General features: G+C 34.3%; 1 protein-coding gene across 2 annotated transcripts in view; it reads right to left on the bottom strand.

Annotated features, from left to right (window-relative positions):
• Positions 1-4,643: 4,643 nt before the first annotated feature.
• The window catches only part of ZNF804A (zinc finger protein 804A), a 318,855-nt gene continuing 296,706 nt past the window's right edge, over positions 4,644-26,792 (bottom strand). The window contains exons 3-4 of one of the 2 annotated variants that reach the window (XM_029225401.1): positions 10,397-10,527; positions 4,644-8,335 (exon numbers count right to left, since the gene is read on the bottom strand). In XM_029225401.1, coding sequence (XP_029081234.1) covers positions 5,110-8,335; positions 10,397-10,527 — 3,357 coding nt within the window. In that variant the 3' untranslated portion in view covers positions 4,644-5,109. The remainder of the gene's footprint in view (positions 8,336-10,396; positions 10,528-26,792) is intronic. The other variant, XM_029225402.1, reaches the window with a different exon arrangement.

Below are 26,792 nucleotides of genomic sequence, written 5' to 3' on the forward strand. Positions count from 1 at the left end.
CTGATAATATACGTAAGCTTTAAACCTTTATCATCTTATTTGTGAGAGAAAGTAAACAACTTATTGGAAAGCATCCCTGGTGGCAACTTTCACTCCCAAGGACAGTGCCTTAGCTAGGCAAATAAATGGAGGGAAAAACAAATAGAAACAAGACTGAGAAATAGAGAATACAGTAGTGTGGGAAAAAAAAGACATTGGTGAATATAAATCAATACATAATGAAAGAGCAAACTTTGGATAGCTAAACATAAGATTTTGCATGTCTGCCTCTTTTACTGGACTTGAATATCTGAGTAGTAGGTGTGTTCTATTCATTCATTTATCCCAATATCTAGTTTAATGTCAGACACATAATATGCTAATGTTTGGTGACAAGTACTAATAGAAAGATGAAAAATAGATGATAGATAGATAGATAGACAGATAGACAGATGATAGATAGGAGCTTGTGCTTTTCTCCAAGGGCAGGGGAAAGGGTTCAAATCATGCTTTGATGATTGATTGCTCACTAAGCTCTATTTTATTTTATTTTTTATAAATTTATTTATTTATTTATTTATTTTTGGCTGCGTTGGGTCTTCGTTGCTGCACACGGGCTTTCTCTAGTTATGGTGAGCGGGGGATACTCTTCGTTGTGGTGTGTGGGCTTCTCATTGCAGTGGCTTCTCTTGTTGCAGAGCATGGGCTCTAGGTGCACGGGCTTCAGTAGTTGTGGCTCATGGGTTCAGTAGTTGTGGCTCGCAGGCTCTAGAGTGCAGGCTCAGTAGTTGTGGTGCACGGGCTTAGTTGCTCCATGGCATGTGAGATCATCCCGGACCAGAGCTCAAACCCATGTCCCCTGCATTGACAGGTGGATTCTTAACCACTGTGCCACTAGGGAAGTCCCCCACTGAGTTCTATTTTAAATAATTCATAATTCCATTAAAAAATAAGTTATTCATGCTAAATGGTGTTTTGAAGCCCTAATTATTTTGGAAAATTATATATTTTTTCAGACTGATTTAGAACAAGTTTGGAGTAAAAATGGTTAACAGTTCTGGAACTTTGTAATACAATCTGCATAGTTTTTAATTACATTTTCCCAACTCATTCTATCTTCTCATTTAACAAACTTATTGAGTGTTTACTATGCATCAAATGCTACTTTGACTCAAGGAGCTCTTAATTTAGTGAATTTGAAGAACAGACCATATATTCAACACAGAGAATACTTCATAACAATATTTGAGCACGGTATTCCAGGTGAAAATAGAGGACAGGAAGCTAACATCTGGAGACGGAGGGAATTTGGGTAAGAATTCCTAAAAAAGAACAACTTGACATTAGTTGAATTGTGACTCATTAGTAGTTAGTCAAGTGAAGAACCATAGGGAGGAAAGCATTGCAGGATAACAGAACATGCTCACACAAACTTGAAGATGATTGTAAGTAGATTAGAGTGATTGGCCTAGAGGAATTCTGGAATGGATGGTCCTGACTGGGGAGGCTGGCATCTACTTCACCATAGATTTTCCATGACTTGCTAAGAACTTTGATGTTTATCTTGACAATGATTGAGTACCCATAATAGACTTTAAAGTAGAGGAGTGTCATAATAAGGTTACATTTAAAAAATGGAGCCCTGGCAGCAGTGGGGAGGATAGAGTGTATGAATTGGAAATTGGGAAAAGTGACATTAATTTATAACAGCAACTCAGCAATTCAGATTATGAACTGCTAGGACTAGAACTATATAGAGTATACTGGTGAGAACTATCTGAGAAAAACTTAAGGAAATGGAGCCAAATGGGTTCATTGATTAATTTTTATGTGGCATAATACCCTGGCTTCTGACTTGGAACAGTTTTTAAATTTTTTTTTGTTATTATAACGATATTCACAGAGCTTTGAAACAAAGGACAAATAATAGGTTTCAGTGGTACCTATAAAGAAAGATCACAGATTTGAGTTTTGGGTTCAAAATACATAGCAGATATCTAGGTTGAGATGTCCTGTGGACAGTTTATACAGGGCTTCAACACATGAAAGGACTTGGATATACATATATATGAGAGAGAGACGGGGGTGGGGGGGAGAGAGAGAGAGAGAGAGAGAGAGAGAGAGAGAAGTTGAAGTAGTAGTAGATGAGTTTCCTTGTTTCCTTCCTGTCATCCAATGTGAGTTCCTTTGTTACTTGGCTACAGTAGTTACTTGTTACTTTCTACATTCAGGTTTTATTCTATATTCCAAACCACTCAGATTTACAATAACAAATCTATAGCAATGCCTATAACTAGCAGACCAGAGATGGTGGGTAAGAGATAGTGTTAGAACCATTTAAATTCCCCAATTATATAGAATGTATAATAATTTACATCTGGATGGGACTGGGATTTTAGCTCCAGGATTTATGGACAAGCCATTGGCTGTCTCCAAACCTACTTCCAGTGTATGACTGCTACATTGGCCTGACTCCTGCTGCCACTAATATGAGCTTGACTGGTGGCCCTCTGACAGCCTCATTGCTTGGTGAGTCCACCCTGACTTACCTGTCTAATTGCTCTGCTTATTATTGATCTTCAGCCCATTGGCCTGATTCCCTTGATTCTGGAGTTGGTGTTATCAGAATAGATGAACAAGTGTGTCATCATACATTGATTTTGAGTCCCGAACTTATAACAGATGCCCAGACTATGTGAGCAATATCTTATCAAAGATATCAAGTATCTAAATCAATTGTTTGTAATAAAAATGGCTTCGACATACTCAGCTAACTTTCTTTTCTTGTCCAGCCACTGGTATCCACAAAACCCAATCAATTTATCTACCAAGTTGAGTTTCAATTACTCTTAAGTGAGAACTTTCCTCCTCAAACTTTCTAGAAATTTCTATTATATAGTTACTAAGCAAGTATATTCTGCTACAACTAAAAAGTTAAGCATACCTAAATGCATTATTTTAACAAAAATAAATGTAGGAGAGCAACAGAATTGAAGACAAAATAAAAGGAATGATAGCATGGAGAAAGAAGCAGAGGATACACACAAATGATGTATATAGTGAAATTAAGAAGGAAAAGATCAGGAGAAAAAGGAATTAAAGAATAAAAAGAAGAGGTAAGAGGTGAACATGTGGGATGATAGCCAGAAGATGACAAAAAAAGAGGGAAAATCTGCATATTTTAAAGTGAAACACTTGGTTTGATTTTAAACAGCAGAAACAATCCTGCTCTGATATTAAAAACAAACTGGGTCAGCATTCCTCAGTAGATATTCCCATCTATATTACCTTCAAAGATAGTTTCAAATATTTTGCTTGGGGAAAAATCACCCATTCCAATTCTAGTTACCATTTTTGGAACATGTTATCTTAGTGTTTGAAATAAAGTTTCTTCTTTTATTACTTTTTCTTCTTATTTGTCAATCATGCAGTCTTTCACAACCGTTTTTCAGGAAAACCTTTAAATCAATGATTATTATGGCACATAATCAAGAAAGTATACAACATAGATTTTTCCCCTTATTACTCTTCTTACAATAGAATTCAATATATTATTCTGCTATGGGAATATATGCTTATGCTCAATATTTTTAGGGTAACCCAGTTCTTACAGTAAGCTTATGAAAAAGCATTTCTTCAATACAGCATCACTTAAAAGTTGCTCTTCCTTTAGAAGGACTCAGTTGGCCTCTCTTTTGCCTGGATTCATTGCTAGGCTACCATAATCCATTATCATTTGCACATGGTGAGTTGAATCCTCTCCACCAGGCATGCAGACTTTGTCTTAACCACTGGCATGGACTGAGGCAGGTACACATTAGAAACTCTTGTGGGAAGTGTGATGTTCCCTAGTTTTCTATTAAATAATTATATTCTTTAGTACACACAGAAGCAGCACTTGAGTGAACAAGAATGCAGTGGTCATTAAAAATATAGCAGAATCTGGAAGGGTGATATGGATGGAGACTTTCTAATTGTTCCTGCGTGATTTGGAAATATGATAGAAACATGACTACCAGAAAGATTTGCAGAAGGAACAGTTATTTATTCACTCTCTTTCCCACTTCCAGATTCTCAATTAAGAGTATATCCAGATTGTATTTATGCCATTCTTCCCAAGATGTTATATAATGGTTAGTGATTAATTAAACCTATTCCTTAATCCATGCCAACATTCTTATATATGTATATTCTCCGCAACAATTGAAAATAAACACAATACATTTGATAATTTTGACATACAAAAATGTTATAAGAACTTATATTGGTTACTTGCTATTTCTTACCTACTAGTACTGTTTAATAGTTCCCGGAACGACACTAAATACTTTTCATGTTTTGTAGTTATTTGCCCCCCCACCGCACCAAATGCTAACATTACTTTAACAAGAATTTCCATGGTTTATTATCTAGAGGGCCAAGTGTTCATGAAATATAGTAAACTTTGAGTATAAGCAACATTATGACAAACAGAAAAGCAAACGGACTTAAACTTATTCTGAAAGATAGTATTACAGTTTAAGTATTGACAGAGTGCCAAAGATATTTTGCTGATCCTCTGAGGTTCAGAGATGCCAATAAACAGAAGAAACAATATAAATTCAAAATCTATTGTTACTATACAGTCTTAAAATAGTGAAAACCAACTAAAAACAAGGGTTTGATTTACTTAAATATTTAACAAAAATTTATTGCAAGAGAGATTTTTTCACTGAATTTACAGTTTCAAGGAACATGGTACAAAACATAGTGCCATCAGCTTTGTCTAAACATTAAATAGGTGCAAATACACAAAGGTTAAAAAAAACAAAGAGCATACTTTACAACATAAATTACAGTACTATAAATATATTTTATATACATTATACATACTCTTAAGACATCATTTTAATATACAGCATATATTATATTGATTTTCAAACTATTCAGTGCCTTACTAATATTATATATCAGAAACTTAAGAATTTATTTGCATCATTACACTTACAGTAAATGATTTCATATCAATGAGGCCATATTTTGCCTAGTTTATTTCCACCATTTAAATAGGCAATTATCCACTTAGATGAGCATTAACGTGTAGAGCAATAGTTTTCACATGAATATTTTCTTTCCCTTTCATAGTGATGACTAGAAGAGGGGCTGCAGCGGGATGACCGATGGGTGGGGGGACAGCAGTGAAGGAAAGATTGCATGGGGTAAAGGTGAGAAAGCCAGATGGCTAGGATGAAGAACTGAAGCTGGAATGATTGGCATCTGAGGAGAAGCAACAAAAGTTGGCTGATTCCCAGGACAAAGCCTTGGTCCTACTGGTCCTACTGAGATCTGAGGTAACGATGTTCTGGTGAGAGCTGGGACTTGGGACAGAAACTGTTGGTGTGGTTGAAGCACTTTAAAGGTTCCTGCAGCTGCAGCTGTTGCTGCATGCTGCTGCAAAACAGTATGGTGGATAGCGGTTACAGAGGTAGAACACAAGGGCTGCTGCAAAGGCAAAGGCTGCAGAGGTGTGCTAGGGGGTGGGAGGGCAGCTGGAGGAAAAGTGAATTTGACCTTGTTGGCCAGCATGCTCGGCGGAATGATGTGCTGGTAGACTTCACATGGTAGATTTTTGAACTTGTCATGGTTTTCTATTGGAATCAATAATGCTTGTTCTGGTAAAGCTAACGGAGCCAGGATCTGCTCCGTTGTTACAAAGGTATGGCCACTGACATGTGCTTCTTTGAATGGTAATGGTGGTTGTGCATTAAGGATTCCTGAATTAAAACACAGCCACTCAGTTGACGCCTCATTCATCTTTCCTTGTGGAAGGGCCTCAGCCAGTTCATAATGACAAAGGTATGATTTAGGTTGTGACTGTCTAAAGTTCCTTTCAATACTAGGCATCTTGAAAGGAATTTGCTTCTCATTAATATTTGTATTCTCACTTCTTTCTTTGTGTTCAAGCAAGGTACTGTCCATTTCTTCTTTTGTTGGGGCACTAGCTATGTAGACTGAAGTGGTGGGTTCATTGGAAATCTCTGACAGTTCACCAGAAGTGGTCTCCATTACGACCTGCTCAGTTTCACCACTGGTTTCAGAAGGAAGGGGACTGCTAGCGGGCAAAGACAGTTTATTTTCTACTTGGTCCATTTGTTCTGAGTTCCTTTTGACATTTGCAGTTTCTTGTGGTTTTATTTCCTCTTTTCTGTCTTCACTTATTATTTCATCTGGGTGATGTAAGAAAGAATTACCTTTCCTGGGATAATCTGTCTTCTCTTTGAGTTCCAAAGCTTCAAAACTGGTGTGGAATCTACTTTTTCTCCTCCATTTCCTTTTAGGTTTACAAGGAGCAGAAGCATGGGGTGGCCTCAAAAATTCTTCTGGTAGATAATTCTGTTGATCTAAACTTTCATCTGAAGAATAAGAATATGACTGTTGTCTACGTTTTTGATGGCATCTTTCTGATTCATTAATGAGAGAATTATAACCTCTTTTAACTGCCTGGTTCTGACTCATGCATTTCATTTCATTTTGAAGAACTAGGCATCTGTGATCTTGACTACAGCTGGACGTTTTGGCTTTCCAACTACAGTAAGTTCTGGAGTATGTTAAATTATGTTTCACAGAACGTATCATTGTTGAATTGGATTGTCCATTTAAAACAACTGAGCTCTTTTTACAGTGGTTTTTAGAACTGATAATATTCTTATTATTATTGTATTCAGTGTTCTGGGTTTTACACAATTCTTCATTTTCACTTAAGTATATGGATGCTGATTTGGGCCTTTTATCAGGTAACTGCTGTGAGTCTAATAATTGCTCTGTAGCTAAATACTGTTTTTCTGAAATTGTTTCCAGGAGATTTTTCCTAGTTTTATCAGTGTAACTATTTTCTCTTTCCATTTTGAAATACGTTTCTGATTCTTTGGTTTTCTTTCCATAATTATGGTGACATAACTTTCTTCTTTTTTTCTTTCTTCCACTTTTATGGAACCAGAGTTTGTTAGTATCTTTCAATCTTATTTTGTTGTATTTGCCACCAAGAACATCCTGTTTTATCTGATTTTTAGTAAAAGTATATTTTTTTGTTTTTCTGATCCTACAGGAAATATTTTTATACCTCTGACTCATACTCTCATTTTTTCCGGAATCACAGCTATTGGAGAGCGTATCATCAGCCAAAAGAGGAGTGACTTGGGTATATCTATTTCTGCTACCTCCAATTTCAATATCAGTAAGTCCTGTCACAGATGTGTCCTTGCAATCTAAAACTGGTCTCTTGCAAGTGTCTTCTCCCTTCTGATGAGAAGAAAGATCATTTAAGGGCAGCTTATTTTTATCTAGATTGTTGTTTAATTTAGTGGACTTGAAGTCAAAACAGAGAGGATTACAGCTATAGGAAATTGATGGTTGAGTAGTTGTGTAAATCAGCATTTCTGATGGCCACTGAAGAACTGTGGATCCATCTTTGTTAAGTACGGGTACAAATGGCTCACATGGTCTTTTATATAAATCAATTTTTTTATGTAGGGTTATATTATCCTCTTCAGAATTTAAAGGGGCCAACATGTCAGGGCTGTGATTTTTATATTCAGCTTCAGTTGTGGTTGCATCATTGTCCTTAGCACTTTCTTCTATGGTAGCTTGCAAAGACAAGCAGTCATTAGCCATATCAAGAACTATGGAGTTATTTCCTAGCAAGTCAGAAGTGTTACCACTTACAGCTATGTCTTCATTAATAATAACATCTTCCAGTGGAATCTGATCTGCTAAAGGGACTGAATTTTGACAATTATCTGCATCAGATGATGAAGGGAGTTGAAACTGGCAAAATGGAGGTAATAGTAATGTATCTTTTTCACTAGAAACTTCTTTCATCTCTTGAGTTTGAGCAGTTTCTTTGTCAGTGCACCTTCCTTCTTGTGGATGAAAAGAATTACCTTTCTCCTCAGAACTCAAAAGCACATCTGTTGGTGAAGAGAGTTGAAGATGACAAGCACCGGGGACAAATCGACTTTTTCTGCTAAATCCTTTTTCCACAGAGGCATCATCATTGTATTCAGAGAAGGCTGCAGCTGAGGACTCCAGCTTCACAGATGCTTTCTTTGGAAATGCAAAAGAAAAGCCAATTTTGTGTCTGTGAATCCCCTGGGCTTGATCTCCAAGTTGGCTCTTTTTGGCGGTATAACTTTTCACGCTTTCTGGATCTGTAGCAACAGTGGTAACACCTTTAGCATTCTCTTGGCTATGAATCAAAGTACATTTGAAATCTTCCTGGTTATTAACTGAATCCACAACAACTCTTTGGGAAATTTCATTACAATTTTCTCTCACAGTAACAGTTGTTGACTTGAACATAGGACCACTTCCAGGAGCACTACAAAAAGAAACAAAGGTGTGTTTTCATAAAGGACACTTGAGGAAAAATACTCAAACACTTACAACTTAGAAATGTCAGCGTAAGATTTTTTTCAAGTTTTAAAATCTTTGTAAGATAATTACTTCCCTGTAGTGCAATTGCCTTCCATAGAACTACAGTTTAATTTAGTTACTGGATATTGTTTGGGATAACTTGGAGATGATGTCTTGAAGTTACTTTTATAGCTATTAACAGCAACGGTCAAAGACATTTCTATGCTCTCAGCCAGTGTTTCCAGACCAAGAATTTTTTTACCCCCATGGCCTCTTCAGTGACATTTTAGAATACAGAACTCTCTAAAATAAAATTACTTTTAATTCACAAATACTCAACATCATTGATCCTATATGGAGAATATGAAGGAAGTTAAAGAAAAACTCTCAGTCATGATGAAAGCAGGGCTGGGAATTCAGTTCAACAATTCAATTCAACCAGTGTTCACTGAGCATCTACCGCAGGCCAGGTGATATGCTCAATGAGAGCTCTGAGTCTTTTGGAATGGCTGTTCTTAATATTTAAAAATTATCCTGAAGTTATCCATTATATCATTAGATAGAGTAAATATAGGAAAAGGCTATACTTACAATGTGGTTTCCATTTATTTGGAATTACAGTATACCATAAATATTGAGCTCTTATTAAAAGAATGATACTGTCCAGCACATAAACAAAGAACTACCTCAGTATCATCTTTACCCCAAAAAAATTATGCTATGCAGAATTTTCCACGCTTTTCTAAAAAGTTAGTTTCTCAGAAGTTATAAATGGTCCAAATTTTTTTAATCGAATAATTTCTTCTATATCTAACACAGTGGACTGTTTTATTACCTTGTTTGGTATTAAGAAGCAACACTACTTAATTTACACCTCATTAGACGCACCAAATTACTGGGAAAATCATGTGTCTGGGGGAGCAGTGTAATGTGAAATATTTATGAATGCTAAGAAAAGTAATTTAGATAAGAAGTTTTGCTTCTTTTGTACATATCTTATTATCAGCTCTACTTGTCTTAATATATTAGACTTTACATTTGCAAATGAATTAAATTACATAGGTCCGAGATAATATGAAATGTAAACTTGCACTTGTATAATTTTTCATTTTTTACTACACAGAATAAAACTATCTGGTTGGTATAATTCAACAGAGGTTATGTTTGATATTAGCAGTTCACTATAGGATTCAAGATATATTTGAATTTTATTTTGACTTTTCTAAAGCTGACATCTCAAACAATGTTTTGATATGTCAATATCCCCTAACATTATTCTGTATAAAATAAATTTGGCATAAAATAGCTTTGTTTTAAACAATAATCAGAGAGGCCTATTTAATGGGGGGGGGGGTACCCTAAGGGTGGCTGTCTTTTCATAACATTGCCCTGGCCTGAATTTTTAAGTTCTGATTTATAACCTTATAGCTGCTCTCTGTTAGAAGCAGGTCAAAGTGTAAGAGTTGTAAAGTTTTAATAGTCCAGTTAGAGTTCATTCACAGTGAAACTAATTTCAACCTACCTCTGACATGCATAGGGCCTTCCTGACCTTTATACATTAAGAATACATATGGAGCAAGGAACCTCTCTTTTTCACTCCATATGTGTTCTAAAGATCATTGCAAATAAAAGTTCTCCAAATTTTCAATGAAAAAATAAGTTCCTCCTAAAACATTTATAACAAAGTCTACGAGATGGTGCTTTGGTCTCTTCTTCAATCAAATGTTTTGAATTTCACCAAGAAATAGAATAGCATTCAGCTAAGATAGCTTAAAGAGAAGAATAATGTAAAATTAATTTTTTTACAAACTAAAATTATAGTAATTTGGCTTTTTATTGAAATGTGCATTAAACAGGTGTTTGCATAAAACTCAAATTCAATTTACTGTTTACTGCCCACAGAAAGCCATGAAAATGTGAGCATCTTATTCTGGGTACAGAAATAGATAGATTTGTGCCCTTTATTCAGTTCCTTTTTTGTTGTTGTCATGTTTTAAGAAAACTTAACATTTTACTGTAGACTCACCATACAGTTTCCTTTCTTAGCTCGGCCAGCTTGTGCAGGCGTTGGAGTGCCTTTTCCTGTTTTCTTTCATCTTTCCTGGATTTAGATGCTACATTTCGAGCAAATTCCCTTTGCTTTAGTTCTTTGAGTCTCTATTAAAAAATACAAAAGTAATTAACAGTATTTAGGTCTATGGCAATGTCAAAGTTACTATTGCTGTTGTTGGAATTTTCCAGTACATCATCTTTGATCTCATGTAAGGAAAACACAGCATTTGTGACCATCCACTTCTAACAAAATATTTTCTTGCACTTTTGGCTTGTAAAAAATGCCAAAACATATTATTACACTGTATCAAAAGATATACCTATACCCTGGTAAATTGGAAAGGAAAAATTTCTTCTTTACTTATTGATTGTTTCCTGCCAACGTTCTCTGCTTAATTTAGATGAAGTGTTGGAGTCTTATAAACCCCTAATTTTTAAATAAATTCAATTAAGCTTGTGTATTTCAGTTATATATGATAAATTCCATCATATTTTGATGTGCTCTATATTAGAAAGGTGTCTGATCCTTTTCATATTTTTTAAGAGTAAATGTCTTATGTTAATCCATAAGGCAAATACCCTCTACTAATGTGATTTAAAATAATCCCTCCCATCAAATACCAGGCATATTTCCCAAGTAATTCAAGATCTGGGAAGAAAATTAAGTGTCTTTGTGTAAATTCTTTTTATATTGAGCATATGTTTCATCTGTATTAAAGGAGCTCAGTTTGGGGGCTGAAGGCCAGAAAAAGAACATGTCAACTTGAATAGAATTGATAAATAGCCATGTATGTAGCATGATATAAGATACCCCAAAGTGGTCCCATGCCCCAAATATTTTCACTACAGTCTTTCACAGAGACAGTATATAGTCATTAAAAATGATTAAAGTACTGTTTTTTTCTCATGGAGCTCATGTTGTTATGCAATCGTGATACATCAGAGTCTTAGAATGGGGCTTTACGAGAATAAAACATATACTAATCACATTTTTATGAAGTGGTTGAACAAAATCTTAATAAATGCCTTATGTATATACACTGATGTATGCCAGGGTCTTAGAACAATGCCTGATCTATAAAAGACCTACTCAGTAAATATTTGTTGATTTACATAGAATCACTTAGATCCTCCAAATTAAGTATTTTCCTACTTCAAAAATAGTTATGCTAGGAAATTCCCTGGTGGTCCAGTGGTTAGGACTCTATGCTTTCACTGCCAAGGGCTCGGGTTCAATATCTGGTCAGGGAACTAATATCCCACAAGCTGTGCAGCGCGGCCAAAAAAAAAAGTCATGCTAATGAACTAATATTAGATTCTTTTCTGCTCTTGTGTCTGCTCAATTTCTCCTACATAGAACCATAACTTAAACTTCAAATAATCTCTAATACTTTAATTAATGGGGTTTATATAAGGTATATATACATATATATGCATATATATGTATGAGATTACTCTAGAATAATTATTTTAACATAACACAAAGATATTTTGAGATCATTGACATATTTGTGAAGGAGTTTATTTAGAGTTGAATTTAAATAAAAGATAACCCACATCATAAATAGCTAAATTGTACTAGTATTTCATAGAGAGTAAAACTTTGACATATATCATTGCATATATCATTGCATCATAACAATTAAATGTAGCTACAATTTTATAATACATATTAAATTATTTGTTATTAAAAATATGTAGAATTAGAGATACTACGGCAAGAAAGTTTTAATTCTAGATTTTAAATATTCATAGTCTTGGTCATCTGTATTTCCTAAAATCTTGGAGTCATATCAAGACTCATTCAACAATTTATTGATCACCAGCAATGGTCATTCTGTTAAATGGCTGGGTTAGTTTTCAAAGAGTAAAGAAAATGTTTTTACTTTTATCTGGTGTGTGTCTCTGTGTCTGTGACTATATGTGTGGGCAAGTGTGTGTGAGTGTATGTTTATATGCATTTTACAGAAATAGGGAGAAAAGACACACAGGAAGAGATAATGGCAATCAGTGGTTGAGGTATTCTTATTGTGCCATACGAGGACAGAACAGGGGTGCCCCAACAATCCCCAGGTAGGCTACCTGGGGAAAGTCACATCTGATCTGGGTCTTAAAGGATATAAAAAAGCATGAAGAAGAAGGGTTGGATGTTGGAAGTGAGAGGATATTTGGGGGAAAAGAAAACAGTTTTGTATAACCATAGAAATAAAAGCATGCATACTCTAAAAGAAAAATGCATGATGTAAAGAAGGATGGCTAGAGCAGAGTGTATTTGTGGAAGTAATGAGAATTGATGAATTATGGGGTCCAACCAAATCATGGGGAACCCTGTCTATCATATGACTAAATGTGACTGTAGGAAACATTGAAGGAGTTAAACAATGCAGTGCCACAGTAGGACTTTTATTTTATTAAGATTCTTTTGGCATCAGTATGCATGAAACTTTGCCATAGAACAAGATTAAAGACAAAGCAACCAATAAATAGAATATCACAATGAATCTGGTAAGAAACAATAAAAGCCTTTTCTAAGGGAGTTGCAGTGGAGAGGAAAAGTAAAATTAGTGATTTATTGGATGCGCATAATTGAGTGACCTAAAGGATATGCATTACCTTTACTGAGAAATACCACCTGCCACTGTAAGAAACAGATATTCAATCAAAAGAGGGTTTGGGTTAGGAGGAGGATGCTAACAGAGGATTTGAAAGAAAGTAGAAGATTAGTTCTCTAAAATAAACATTTAAAAGAATCAAAGTGCCAAGTAAAATAAAGCAAGAAAGTTGCAATACCAATAAAAGAACAAACATTCAAAGATTTTTTAAAAATTCTATTTATAAATAGTGATATTTTAAGAAGCAGACATAATTTTTTTTCCTACTAGATTCTTTGGGTAACTGGAGACAACAATCAAGAAAGATAGACTTGACTATTTTTAATAAAATTTTTAGAATAAATGTTAATTTCTATTATATAAATATGCATATATATGCAACTTAAAAGTACAGTGCTTCTAACAAAAAGCTAAGCTTTTCTAAAGCAAGTATATGAAACGCCAAGAATTTCACTATTTACTGTTTCAAATTAACCATTATGATTTGACCTAATCCATTTCCACTGACATAATAGTTAAAAAGCAAGGAGTCTGTCAATTATCAAATGCCAGTAGTGTTGTATTATCTGTGATATAACCGAGTGATTGATATGGCTGGAATCGGCCCCTAAATGATGATTTAGGGAGCTGTGTACATTTATTTATTTTTTTTAAATTTTATTGGAGTATAGTCAACTTACATTGTTGTGTTAGTTTCAGGTATACAGCAAAGTGAAGAATGCAAATGTTGTTTTAGTCTTGTAGAGGTTGTCAAGGAGCACCAAACTACATTCAAGTGTTCCTATTGATCTCAATCTCCCTCTATGTACACATAATTTTCTTATCTCAGTGACAGACTTCTGGATACCAAGGTAAATAAACTTGACTAACATCTAGGGACTATTTAGTTGCAGATTATAAGCCTGGTCAAATACTCTGGTCAGTTTTAGGATAAAATTTATCAGTCTTTATATACTTTCTTGCATTTTTCTGCAGAAAAATAAAGTCCTACATCATATTTTATATCAAGTAGAGTAATTTTGAAAGGCAAAAAATAGAAACCAAGTAAATTCTTTTGAGAATGCCAAATGGAAAGAAAACTTAAGTTCCACACAAATGAATATACAAGATAATACCTGTGAGGCTTATGGAAATATCAATGCTATTTCAAAAGCTTCCTCAACAATTTACTGAGAATCACTCAAAAGAAATCCTTAGTGATAAATGTCAAGACTGACAGTCAGCAAGAATTAGGAAATTAAAAGTATGTTAAAAGGAAATTGTGTGGCCTAGCTACTGCATTACAAAACAAATTATAATGTACGCTCACATATAATTCAATGTATACTTTGAAAATATGCAATAAGGAATGAAAAAACAAAGAATCAATATTATTTGGTTACGATACCATTTCAGAGGGTCTACTCTACTTTCCCACTGATTTACTTCTCTTAGTCTAGAGAGAAACAGAATGTCACAAGGGCAACACAGGTCATTAATCCTCAGATATGGTCTCAGGAAAACCCATTGAGTTGGATGGTTGGGAAAGTTATAATGATCCTAGCCTGAGGTTAATGGTGGTGTTAAGACAGTGGCAAAGGTTTATTCAATGTGAGAAAGAGAGATAGAGAAAAAGAGAGAGAGAGAGAAAGATACCATTTAAATAACACATCAGTTTGTGTTTAAACATTTAGGTAAATTACGTTTACAATTGCAAACAAAACTTTCATGAACATTCTTATATCTATATATTGTACACCTGTCTAGACTAATTACACCCAAAAGGCAGGTTCCTACAAGAAAAACTGCTAGAATAAAAGATAAACATGCACTTTTTTGATGTTTTCCAAACTGCTATTCATAGCTTTATACCATCATTTCACTCTTCGCAACAGTATATTGGGAATATACATAATATTGGGTAGCATCCCTACTAAATTTGTTTAATTGGCCATCAATATGTGATATATCATTAATGTTTTGCCTATAATTCATTTGTTTACTAGGAAGCAGAAATATTTTTACATATATATTGGCCACCTGTACTTCTTCATTTAGAATTAATATTGTTCCTTAAAATTTATTAAGCAATATTATATACATTACTTTGACTCTGAAAATAAGCATGTGAGCAAACAGGTCTAGCATTATCGTCCATACTCAGAGATGACAAAACTGAAGTTAAGCAAGTTTTAGACTTGTTCAGAGTTGCGTACAAGTGGTAGAACCGGACTGGAATCAGGATTTCCAGGAACACTTCCTGTGACTTATCTCCTATATTTACTCTTCTATATGTTATTCAAGCTTTCTAACTCTTTAGGACAGGCTTATTGGGATGTGATACAGATTTTATTTGTCTTGAGTGTCCATTACTTGTCAGTTGCTATTCTAAGCACAGTTGATATATCTGTGACAAAGGAGGAAAAATCTCTGTTTGTTTCATGAAATTTTCACCATAGTTGAATGAGAGAGAAATGGACATTAAAACATGTAAATAAGTTGTATAGTATAGTAGATAGTGAAAAGTGCTGTGGATGAAATGAATTTAAGCTGAGGGTGCAGGAAGTAAGGGGAGGGATAGCAATTTCAAATAGAGTGATTAGGTAAGTTTTTCTATTAGGCTTATTTTCTATTTCTGTTTAACAAATTACCATAAACTTAGCAGCTTTCAACAGCACACATTATTATCTCACAGTTTCTGTAAGTCAGTATGCCTGTTGTTTGCTCAGTCAAGGTGTTAGCCAGGATGTTTTCTCATCTGGAGGCTTGTCTTGGAAAAAATCATTTCACAAGCTCCCTAAGGTTGTTGGTAGAGTTTATTTCCTTCTGGTTGTAGGATTGAGAGCTGCAGCTTCCTACTGATTGTCAGCCAGGACTACTCTCTGAGTGCCCAATCTGCCAGCAACAGAAATCAACACTGAGCCCCCAATATGACACCATTCCCAGGGGTGATCAGCCATTGCCTGCTGGCAGGTTGATTACGATGGACAGCTTCCTTGAAAAAAGAATAAAAAAGGCAGTGTTTTGTTCTTCCTGCAATAGACCTTTACTCTGGATGTGAACTTAACTTCCCTTCATGCAACACTTCTATCAAAACTACAATCTATGGACTTACCCAATGCCATTTCTACCATCATGATACTCCACATTTATGATCATTGTTCTGATCAAGGAACTCACTTTACAGCAAAAAAATAAAAATGTGGAAATGGGCCCATTCTCATGGAATTCACTGGTCTTACCATGTTCTCCATCATCCTGAAGTAACTGGTTTGATAGAATGGTAGAATGACCTTTGGAAGACTCAGTTATATCTCCAACTAGGTGGCAATACCTAGCAGGGCTGGAGCAATGTTCTCTAGGAGGCTGTATATGCTCTGAATTAGTGTCCAGTATATGATGCTATTTTTCTCATAACCAGGATTGAAGGGTTCAAACATACAGGGGTGGAAATTGAGGTGGCACCACTCAGTATTACCCCTAGTGATCCACTAGCAAAATTTTTGCTTTCTGTACCCACAACCTTATGCTTTTCTGAACTAGAAGTCTTAGTTCCAAATTGCAGAACAATTCCACCAGGAGACACATCAAGTATTCCACTGAGTTGGAAGTTATATCTGCTACCTTGCTGCTTCGGGCTTCTTATGCCACTGAATCAACAGGCAATGAAGGGAGGTACTGTGCTAGATGAGATAATTGATCCTGATTACCAAGGAAACAATGAACTGGTAGCCACAGTGGAGGTAAGGAAGATTATGTCTGGAATATAGGATATCCCTTTGGTGTCCCTTAGAGTTATCATGCCCTGTGATTAAAGTCGATGGAAACACTACACCCAATTCAAGCAGTATTACTAATGGCCCAGACCCCTCAGGAATGAAGGTTTGAGTCACTCCATCATGGAAAGAACCATGACCAGCTAAGGTGCTTGCTGAGGGCAAAGGGAATGAGTAGTGGAATAAAGCAGTTATAAATACCAACTATGACCACGACTAGTTATAGAAATGAGAACTGTAATTGTCATGGGTATTTCTTCCTCATTTAATTATGAAAAAAATATATATATATTTTCTTTTGTCTCTTATTCTCTTATCATATACGATGTGTTGAATTTACATCATAGTATTTAAGTGACAGGATATCAAGGAGAAGAGTGAACATCACGCAACAACTTTGTATCCTTTTCTGGGGAGCAAGTCAGTGCATTTTCAGTTGTATACAGGATAGTTGTATCATGTTAGGAAGCATATTGCCTGTTGTCTTTTTTTGGAGATCGAGTATAGTTTAAGGAGATATCTATGCATGGCAAACTGATAAGAGACAGACTTATAATGGTCAACTGTGTCAACTTGCCTAGGCCACAATACCCAGATATTTGGTCAAACACCAGACTACATGTCACTGTAAAGGAATTTCTTAGATGAGACTAATATTTAAATCAGTAGATTTTAGATGCTAATCTCATCAAAGGTCATTTTTAGATGAGACTAACATTAAATCAGATGAGTAAGCAGGTTTACTCCTTAAATCCTAGTAAAGCAGATTACTCTCCATAATGTGGGTGGGCCTCATTCAATCTGTTGAAGGCCTTAACAGATGAGACAAGTCCCCCAGGAAAAAAGAATTATACCTCCAGACAGCCTTTGGACTTGAGACTGCAACATAACTCTTTCTTGGGTTTCCAAACTGGCAGTCTGCCCTGCAGATTTTGGACTTGTCAGCTCCCACAATGTGTGAGCCAATTCTTGAAAACAAGTCAACAGATAGAGAGATAGACAGATTGATAGACAGATAAATAGATAAATAAATATTCTATTATCTCTGTTTCTCTGGAGAACTCTGATTAATACAGGTTTTCACCAGAAGATGGGTATCTAGTTATGATGTTTGTGGTGAACAATGCAAATTGCCTTCACATTATCAATTACATCCTTCTAATTCATTAGTAGAATTCCAGTTTGGGGGGAGGTGGGGCGGGCAGAAAGATATTCAATTAAAATGATAAAAATTTCAGCCTCCCTATAATAAGAGTGGACATGTGACACAGGCCTCACTAATTGAATTGTAAGCAGTGCCTCTGAGGAGGATATGCCTACAAAAAAATAAGCCTCATTAAAGAAAAATTCTTTATGTTTTTTTAACCATGTTTTTCATTTCCTACCCATGGGTAATTGGGAGTCTTAGGTGGGAAGCAACCATCTATCAATCGTAAGGTTGTCAGCTTGGCAGAGAAGGCCTAGATGCTAAAGATAGCACAGCAAAAAATGAAAAGATCCCCATTCCCAATAGCATCATTGAATTACTGCATTATTCTAGGACTGATTACCTATGTAGTTTGGAAAAAAATAAATAAAAGCCAACTTTATCTGAGTTTACTTTTATTTGCTGCTGAATGTAATCTTGGCTTATATACCTACTTACTAGATGTGTGACTGGATAATTAATATCAAATTCTTAGACCTTTGTTTCCTCAGATGAAGATGCTGATGATGTATAAAGTCCCTTCTAGTTTTTGCATCCTAAGATTGATGCTTTCAATGCCATCTTTTAAGATGTTAGTTTTTACTAAATAAAATATGTATTTAGAACATTAATAATAATTACCTTCTTAAATGTTTTCTCTACTACAAGTAAATCCATTACTCCTTTGAATTGGTCCAATACTTCTGTTCCTATTTTCATATATCTTAGTAAGTTAATATGTTACTCACTATTACTGTTTCCACAGGCTAAACATTTCCTTTAAATTCCCAATAGTTGTTTCTATCAAGAATTGCTTTCAGTGATTTTTGAAAAATCTAAGTATGCTTTCTATCTTACACAGAGCAATACCTTCAAAGAATTACAACTAAATCACCATCTCTATTTCTTGAGTCAATTTAACTCTCTTGGAAGACAATATGCACTGGGTTCTATTAGAATGTTAGCAAATATATTTCTTCAGGGAAGGTTGTTATTCAAGTGAATGGTATCACACTTCAATGTGTAATTTCCTTCTAGTCATTATTTAATCAATGGCTTTATGCTGAGTGAATCTGTGGAAGATTCTTTTTTAAATTTCTTTTCCCATTACTATCATGAATGTGTATCATTTGGACTTTTCTCTTGGCAGCTTTAAAAGCATCTAATCTCTTAATGGCATATCAGATCTGAACAATATCTTTCCCCAAGGCCTCTCATTCTTTAGATTCCATTAACTCAAGTTTCTCTTTGTGGACAAAAATCTCATTCTAGTTCTAATATAAAAGTCTTTGCAATCTGTATGTGTTATGTCTAAAACTGATTTTCCAACCATTCAGTTCATTTTCTTAAGTGCTGGATGAGAAGTGTCTCATGCATTTTAAGTGCTCATGAATGCTTCTCAAATTGAATTGGCACAGGATGGCAGTGATTAACTTCCTCATACAATAGGAAGCTTTGAAAATTTGCTAACAAAAATCTCACTAAGATCTTTGGTATACAGGGAAAGCAATGGAAACTTGAGTCTAAGAAATATTGACACTTTTATTTTAAAAAATATACAAACAACTTGAGTGGCCTAAAGTGAAGAATAGTTAAGAATTATGGTTCAATTACATAAGAAAATACTATGCAGCTACTAGCAATAATGCTAAGAGTTTAAAATATTAGGAATATTGTTGTATTATAATGCTAGTTTTAAAAATAGCATGCTAATAACTTTATAATATAATTAAATGTAACTGCATCTATAGAAATAGACTAAAAATGCTAGAAAATACACAAATGTCAATGAATATTTCTCTTCGTAAGGTAAAAATCAGAAGAATTATATTTTTGTTTTCCATTATATGGTATTTTGCCATTTTTTTCTTACTAGCATGTTTTACTTTGAGAAGAGATTTTTAAATTTCAATTTGAAATATAAAAATTAGATATATTTTAAAACTGAAACAAAAATTACCATTGTATGGCTCTTCCTATCACACATTCATATTTATGGCCTAATAACTAACTAGACTGTTCCAAATACTTCCAAGCTCTCTAAACATGTATAAGTAAATCCTTATAGCTAATACAAAAGGATAAAATAAATCTGGTGAATTTTTTCACACATGATCTTTAACAACATGGAATGATTGTGGATTGGTTAATATTTTAATCATCTTTTTGGCATAAGTATAGTGGGAAAATAATATATAGGGACAATAGTAGTCAAAGTCTATGAGAAATATAATATCACATTATATAGAAATAGATATATTCTTTTTCTCTGTCAAAATTATCTTTATATATGTAATTATGAATGATTTATCATGTATATTTAATGAAATAATGAGTAATGGGTTAGCAAACATCTTCTCTATAGAGTAATTTAACCTTGGTGTAACTTACAGCTGTTTCTTAGGAATATTAGTTGTGTTATTAGGCAATTTTGCTTATGATTGAAAATAACTCCTCTTTTGCAAACTGCATTTGGGTTGGGAAGAGTGTGAAGGATTTATTAATACTTGGTGGGAAGCCCTAACTGGTGACTCCCCTGAGTGCAAACTAGGTTTGTCCCTTGCCAGCACCATAGAAGTTATACCCACAGAACATTTTGCAAGATATAATTGCTCCTATTTGTGAGATAAGACAAACTTCTAAGCCACAGTGGCTCCCACATCCATCCATGTGATCTCATCTCTTGGCAACTAAATTGTAACTTGAAATGCCAAGGGAAAGAGCCCCCGAACTGCTGTGGGAACGTAAGAACTCCTGCTGGAAAGAAAAAAACCTGGTGTGTGATGCTGGCCTATAACTTTCTAAGTGAATTCTAATGTTGAATAATCATTCAGAGATGCATATGTGGCAGGAAGGGCCAAGTCAAGGTAAGCTGTGTCCTCTAGGCACTGAGACCAGAGCTGGGCATGGTGATGATGCAGATCTTCGTCCTGGAGGCTGCTGGAATTCTGCTTCACACGTTGAGAACATGGAGATCTTGACACAGGCAGCCAAGAGCCAGAAGAGCAAACATGAATGTGATATTTGAGCATTTGGGATGAAATCAGCTTGGGGAGTCTGAAGGGGAGGGATCTATGAAACCAGAAATGAGCACTGGCCACAATTAGATCATCAGAAGAAACATTACAGGAATGTGATGTTGGGAATCTAAAGTTACATGGCTACATGAAGATATCAAATGTTTAGAAACTATTATTGTGTGATGTCAGTGAAAATGACAGAGTAGAGAGTTCCAAGAACCTGACCCTCCATAGAAACAAAAAAATAAGTAAAAATTATCAGAATCAACTTGACAAAACGCTGGAAAATAACCAACCGTTTATAGCAACCAAGCAATTGCTGAATCAAGGTAAAGATGATTTAAACACAGTAGGAGAGCTTTGTGGCACTTTAATTCACCCTTGTCTTTCCTACCTAACTGGGGAAAAAACAAACTGTCAATCAAGAATACTATAACTGGCAAAACTATATTTCAGAAACAAAGAGTAAAATTAAGATATTACCAAATAAACAAAAGCTAAAGGAGTTGTTGCCAGTAGACTTGTCTTATAAGAAATGCTAAAGGGAGCCCTTCAGGCTAAAATTAAAGGACACTTGAGAGTAACCTGAAGCCATACAAAGAAATAAAGTACACTGGTAAAGGTAACTTCATAGGTAAATATAAACGTCAGTATTACTGTATTTTGCTTTGTAGCTCCTCTTTTACTCTTATGTGATTTAAAACGTAAATGTATCATTCAATAATTATAAATCTATGTATTGTGCATACAATGTACAAAAATGTAATTTATAACAATAACTACATGAAGGGTAAGGCACAAAGGTATATCAGGGCAGAGTTTTCAATACAACAAAAGCTAAGTTTGCAAAAGAATGATGTCAGACACCCAACACTAATAAAAATTAGTTCAATATGGATCAAATACTAAATAAAAAAGCTAAATCTACAAAACTCTGAAGGGAATCATAGGGCTAAATCTTCACAACCACAGATTTGGCAATGGTTTTTGCATATGACACCAAAAGCATGAGCAACAAAAGAAAAAAATAGATAAATGGGAATTCATTAAAATTAAATAATTGTGTGCATCAGAGTAAGTGAAAAGATAGCCTACAGTATAGGATAAAATATCTGCAAATAAAATATCTTATAAGGGTCAAGTATCCAATTATATGTGGAATCTAAAAATACAACAAACTAGTGAATATAACAAAAAAGAAGACTAATAGATATAGAGAACAAATTAGTGGTTACCAGTGGGGAGCAGTGGAGGGGCGATATAGGGTGCAGGGAATGGAAGGCACAAACTATTGGGTGTAAGATAGGCTCAAAGATGTATTGTACAACACATATAGCCAATATTTTGTAATAACTGTAAAATTTCAACAACCAAATTTTTAAAATGGACAAAATGTTTGAACAGGCATTTCTCCAAAGAAGATATACAAATGGCAAACAAGGACAAGAAAGTATGCTTAGTACAATGAGATGCCATTTCGTACTTACTAGGATGGCTAACTTTTTTAAAGAGAAATAACATATGTTGGCAAGGATATGGAGAACTTGGAACTCATGTTAATTGCTGTTGGCAATGTAAAATGGACAGCTGTTATTGAACATAGTGTGGCAGATGCTCAAAAATTAAACATATAACTACCATATAGCCTAGCAATTCCATTCCTAGGTATATACCAAAAGTGTTTGAAAACAAATATTCAAACAAGTACTTGTACACAAATGAACATAGAAGCACTATTTACAATAGCCCAAAGATGAAAACAATCCAAATGTCCATCAATAATAAATGGACAAATTATGGTATATCCATACAATGGAATATTATTCAGCCATGAAAAGGAACGTGCAACATAGATGTACTTCAAAAATATTATGCTAAGTGAAATAAGCCAGACATAAAAGGTCACATATTGTATGATTCCATTTATATGAAATATTTAGAATAGCAAAATCAGTAGATATAGAAAGCAGAGTGGCTTTGGGTTTGTGTAGGGAGAAATGGGGAGTGACTCTATAAAGGGTATGGGGTCTCTTTCTGGGTGATGAAAATGTTGTGGAGCTAGATAGAGATGTTAGTTTCACAACATTGTGAATGTATTAAATGCCACTGAGTGACTCACTTTACTATGGTGAATTTTATGTTATGTGAATTTCACCTTAAAAAGTAAAATATGCATTGATTTTTCTCATATTTTCTAATATAATCAGCATTTTATCCAAGATTTTCTTTAATTAGTTAAAACAAAATGAGTTAGTTTTGACACCCTCAAGCAAAATTGCCAGTTGGGAGAATGTAGAAGTATGAGGGGCAAAAGATGTGAGAAAGTAATAATAGACATAAAATAAAAATGTTTTTGGCTTACACATTTAGTTGAATCTGATCTATTTAAAATCATTGACATTAAAACTACTACATTGTTTTCTTTCTCTCTTTTTAATAAATAAGTATTGTGCATTCCAAAGAATTGCTTTTTACTGGCCTATGGCCAGTGTAATTTAAAATGCCTATGATAGTATCTAACCTAATAACTAGATATTTCTTAGTGGTTTTCAGAAGACTCCTAAGAGCTACAGACATATTTTAGGGACTTTCTTTCCTGCCACTTTGTCCTCAGGAATATGTGGGATATCTCCAGGAGGCTAGATTTTCAGTATTTTTATATATTACTATCCCGAATAAAACTGGATTGAAGGTATATCCAGAAAATTTCCCAAATTCTACACTCCATGGTAATATGTTGACATTAGTTTCCACTAAAAACTTATGTCATTAAAATTAAACCTATAGGAAGACAGTGTTTATAATGGACAAATTATGAATTTGGGAACACTTCAAGAGATGAAATTTGACTCCACCATTTGCTGTCTGTGTGACCCTTAGTGATCCTTCCCCCATTTGTAAAATGGGGAAGAAAACAATGATTTAAAGCACATATACTTCCTTCTACTCAGTAAATATCGGTTTCTTTCTCTTCCTTATTCTAACCCAAAAATTAAAAGGTAGAAGCTTATGTATTGTATACACATCCCACTTGAGAGTGAATTCACTGACTCAGAGGCTACTTTATCTTGTAGGCCTAGACAAAAAAACCTCTTTTTCAAAAATGCTAATTAATCAAGAGGCATAATTGTGTAAAGAAATAAATATCAGAAACATTTTGATTTAAGCCAGTTTAATGTGTAAATAAATATGTTTTATTAATAAATATGATGCATTTCACTTGTGTAACATACAGATACTAAATAATTTCTGAGGGCTGGAAGACATTTTAGAATGCACTTTATACCTTATATTTTAGAAAATCAACATCATATTTCATTTGTCAATTTGATTCTTATATATATTTTTGCAGCAGTGATCCATACAGGTAGATTCTAAGAAATTAAAAATAAAATTATTTTTAAAATGCATATAATATTTTCTGTTGCCTCTCCATATAAACCATTATAGATAAATAAATGCTCTCAGTAACTACCTATAAAGCATTTAATTTTTCATCTTAATTTAGCTGGTAGTTTTGCTACATTTTCTTAATGAAACCAACTGGGATTGAGCCAGTGTTACTTCACTGATGTTTTCTGTTGAAAACAGACTTGTGGTGATAGAACAGTATTTAATTGTTCACAGATGAGTTCTAAAAATCTCTAATTAAAAGATAGCAGTTTATATTTTAATCAGTTTGAGCATTTTCCAAAGGAATTATCATATAAAATTTTCAAATTATAGAATTATAAGTATGAAAAAAAACGGTGATGACATTTCACCTCCACAAACTAAAATTAGCTGTAAACTTGCTCAGTTATAGAACAAAGGCAAGTGATTTTTTTACCTTTATTTTTATGACTCCGATGCTAATCTGACCTCTTTTATTGGATATCTATTTAAAATTTTCACTTTAGGGACTTCCCTGGCAGTCTAGTGGTTAAGACCTCGCCTTCCAATGCAGGGGCTGAGGGTCCAATCGCTGGTTGGGGAGCTAAGATCCCACATGCCTCGCGGCCAAAAAACCAAAACGTGAAACAGAAGCAGTATTGTAGCAAATTCAATAAAGACTTTAAAAATGGTCCACATCAAAAAAATATTTAAAAAAAAATATTCACTTTAAATTCAAACAAAAGAGTGGCAATTTGCATTCTGTTTGTAACCCAATTTTGTGCCATGATGGAAAAACTGTGAAGAGCTGTTTATTAGAAACATGAATTATACTAGGTAAACAAAGTTCATTCAATAAAGTAAATTTTCTATAGTTTTCTACTACGTTTCTCTTTAATTATAACATGTGAAACTGTTTAAATTTAGTGGTTTTAGTAAAGAACTGTCTTCCTAAAGTCTGCTAATCTTAATACTAGATAAAACCTATTGATATAGCTCTCTTAGAGTTCTAAGCAAAGGTATATGTGATAGAAAGAAAACTGGTTCCCCTAAAGTGTTTATGTCTTAATTCCCAGAAGCTGCAAATATATTACCTTGCATGGCAAAGGGACTTTGCAAATGTCCTTAACCTAAGGACCCTGGCTGGGAGGATATGTTCCTGGATCAGCCAGGTAGGGCCAGATGTGATCACAAGCGTCCTTATAAATTAAAGAGGGAGCAGGAGAGTCAGAGTCAGAGGAGATGTGATGACAGAAGCAGAGGTAACAGAGAGGGAGGGGGAGAGAGAGAGAGAGAGAAAGGGAGAAATTTAAAGATGCTATACTGTTGCTGACTTTGAAGATGAGGGAAGGGGTTATGAGCCAAAGAATGAAAGCAGCTTCTTAAAGCTGGAAAAGGCAAGAAAATTGATTCTCTCCCATAGCCTCCAGAAGAAACACAGCCCTGCTGACACCTTGCTTTCAGGACTCCTGACATTCAGAACTATAAGATAAATTTGTGTTGTTTTAAGCCACTAAATTTATAGTAATTTGTTACAGCAGCAATAGAAAATTAATACAGTACCTAAGAAATAATTATTTTCTAGCAGAAACTTACCATAACAGGGGAGTACAGGATGTTTTGGGAAAAGATTAGATTTAAGTTACAAGATAGATTGGGAGTATATGATTCATTAACAGTTATCTGTGTAACTTTATAAATCATATTATAAAAAAGTTTGTGTCCTCAGCTATTAAATATGAACTTCCTACCTTTTACAATATTTTAGAAAATCAAAATAATAAACATGATAATGTTTTTCAAACTACAAAATGTTATATAATTATATGACATAATATTGCTGTTTTATTATTTAGATGACGAAACTTCTGATAATTTGAATCTGAAAGCCTAAACCTCTATCATCATTCATTTATTTTAGAGTCAACAATATGATATTTTCTATTAAAGTCTTTCATCTATTTGAAGGAGTGTTTAGCTTGTTACAGTGTTTGTCCCTGGAGGGTCACAATTTAACTTAACAATATAGTTTGCTTACTTTCTAGGCATAAGACACTATTGAAAGTGCTATGCAAGCAAAGTGTGGACAAAGGAATGCCTCCTTCTCTCAGCAATATAAAATTTGGCAGAATAAAATATATCATATATGAGATACAAAGTAATATTTTTTCAGAATAGGGAGATACCATGTTTCCCAAAAAGAATTTATGAAGAATTGTAAGTAAGCTTTGGATAATTGTCAAAAACAAAACAAAAAAAACCCAAAACAATGAACAAAAAACTTTAAGATATAGAAGAAAGGACGTTACAGGTAGTTTTCAGTCAGAAACAAAGACATGAAGACACAGAAGAAATGTTTAGAGTTCATCATAACAAATGTAGAATGGTGAGAGAATGTACCAATATTAGTTTTCTATTTCTGCCT

The sequence above is a fragment of the Monodon monoceros genome, unplaced genomic scaffold (genome assembly GCF_005190385.1).
Source record: "Monodon monoceros isolate NGI ecotype Baffin Bay Population unplaced genomic scaffold, NGI_Narwhal_1 Super_Scaffold_16, whole genome shotgun sequence".
Lineage (NCBI taxonomy): Eukaryota > Metazoa > Chordata > Mammalia > Artiodactyla > Monodontidae > Monodon > Monodon monoceros.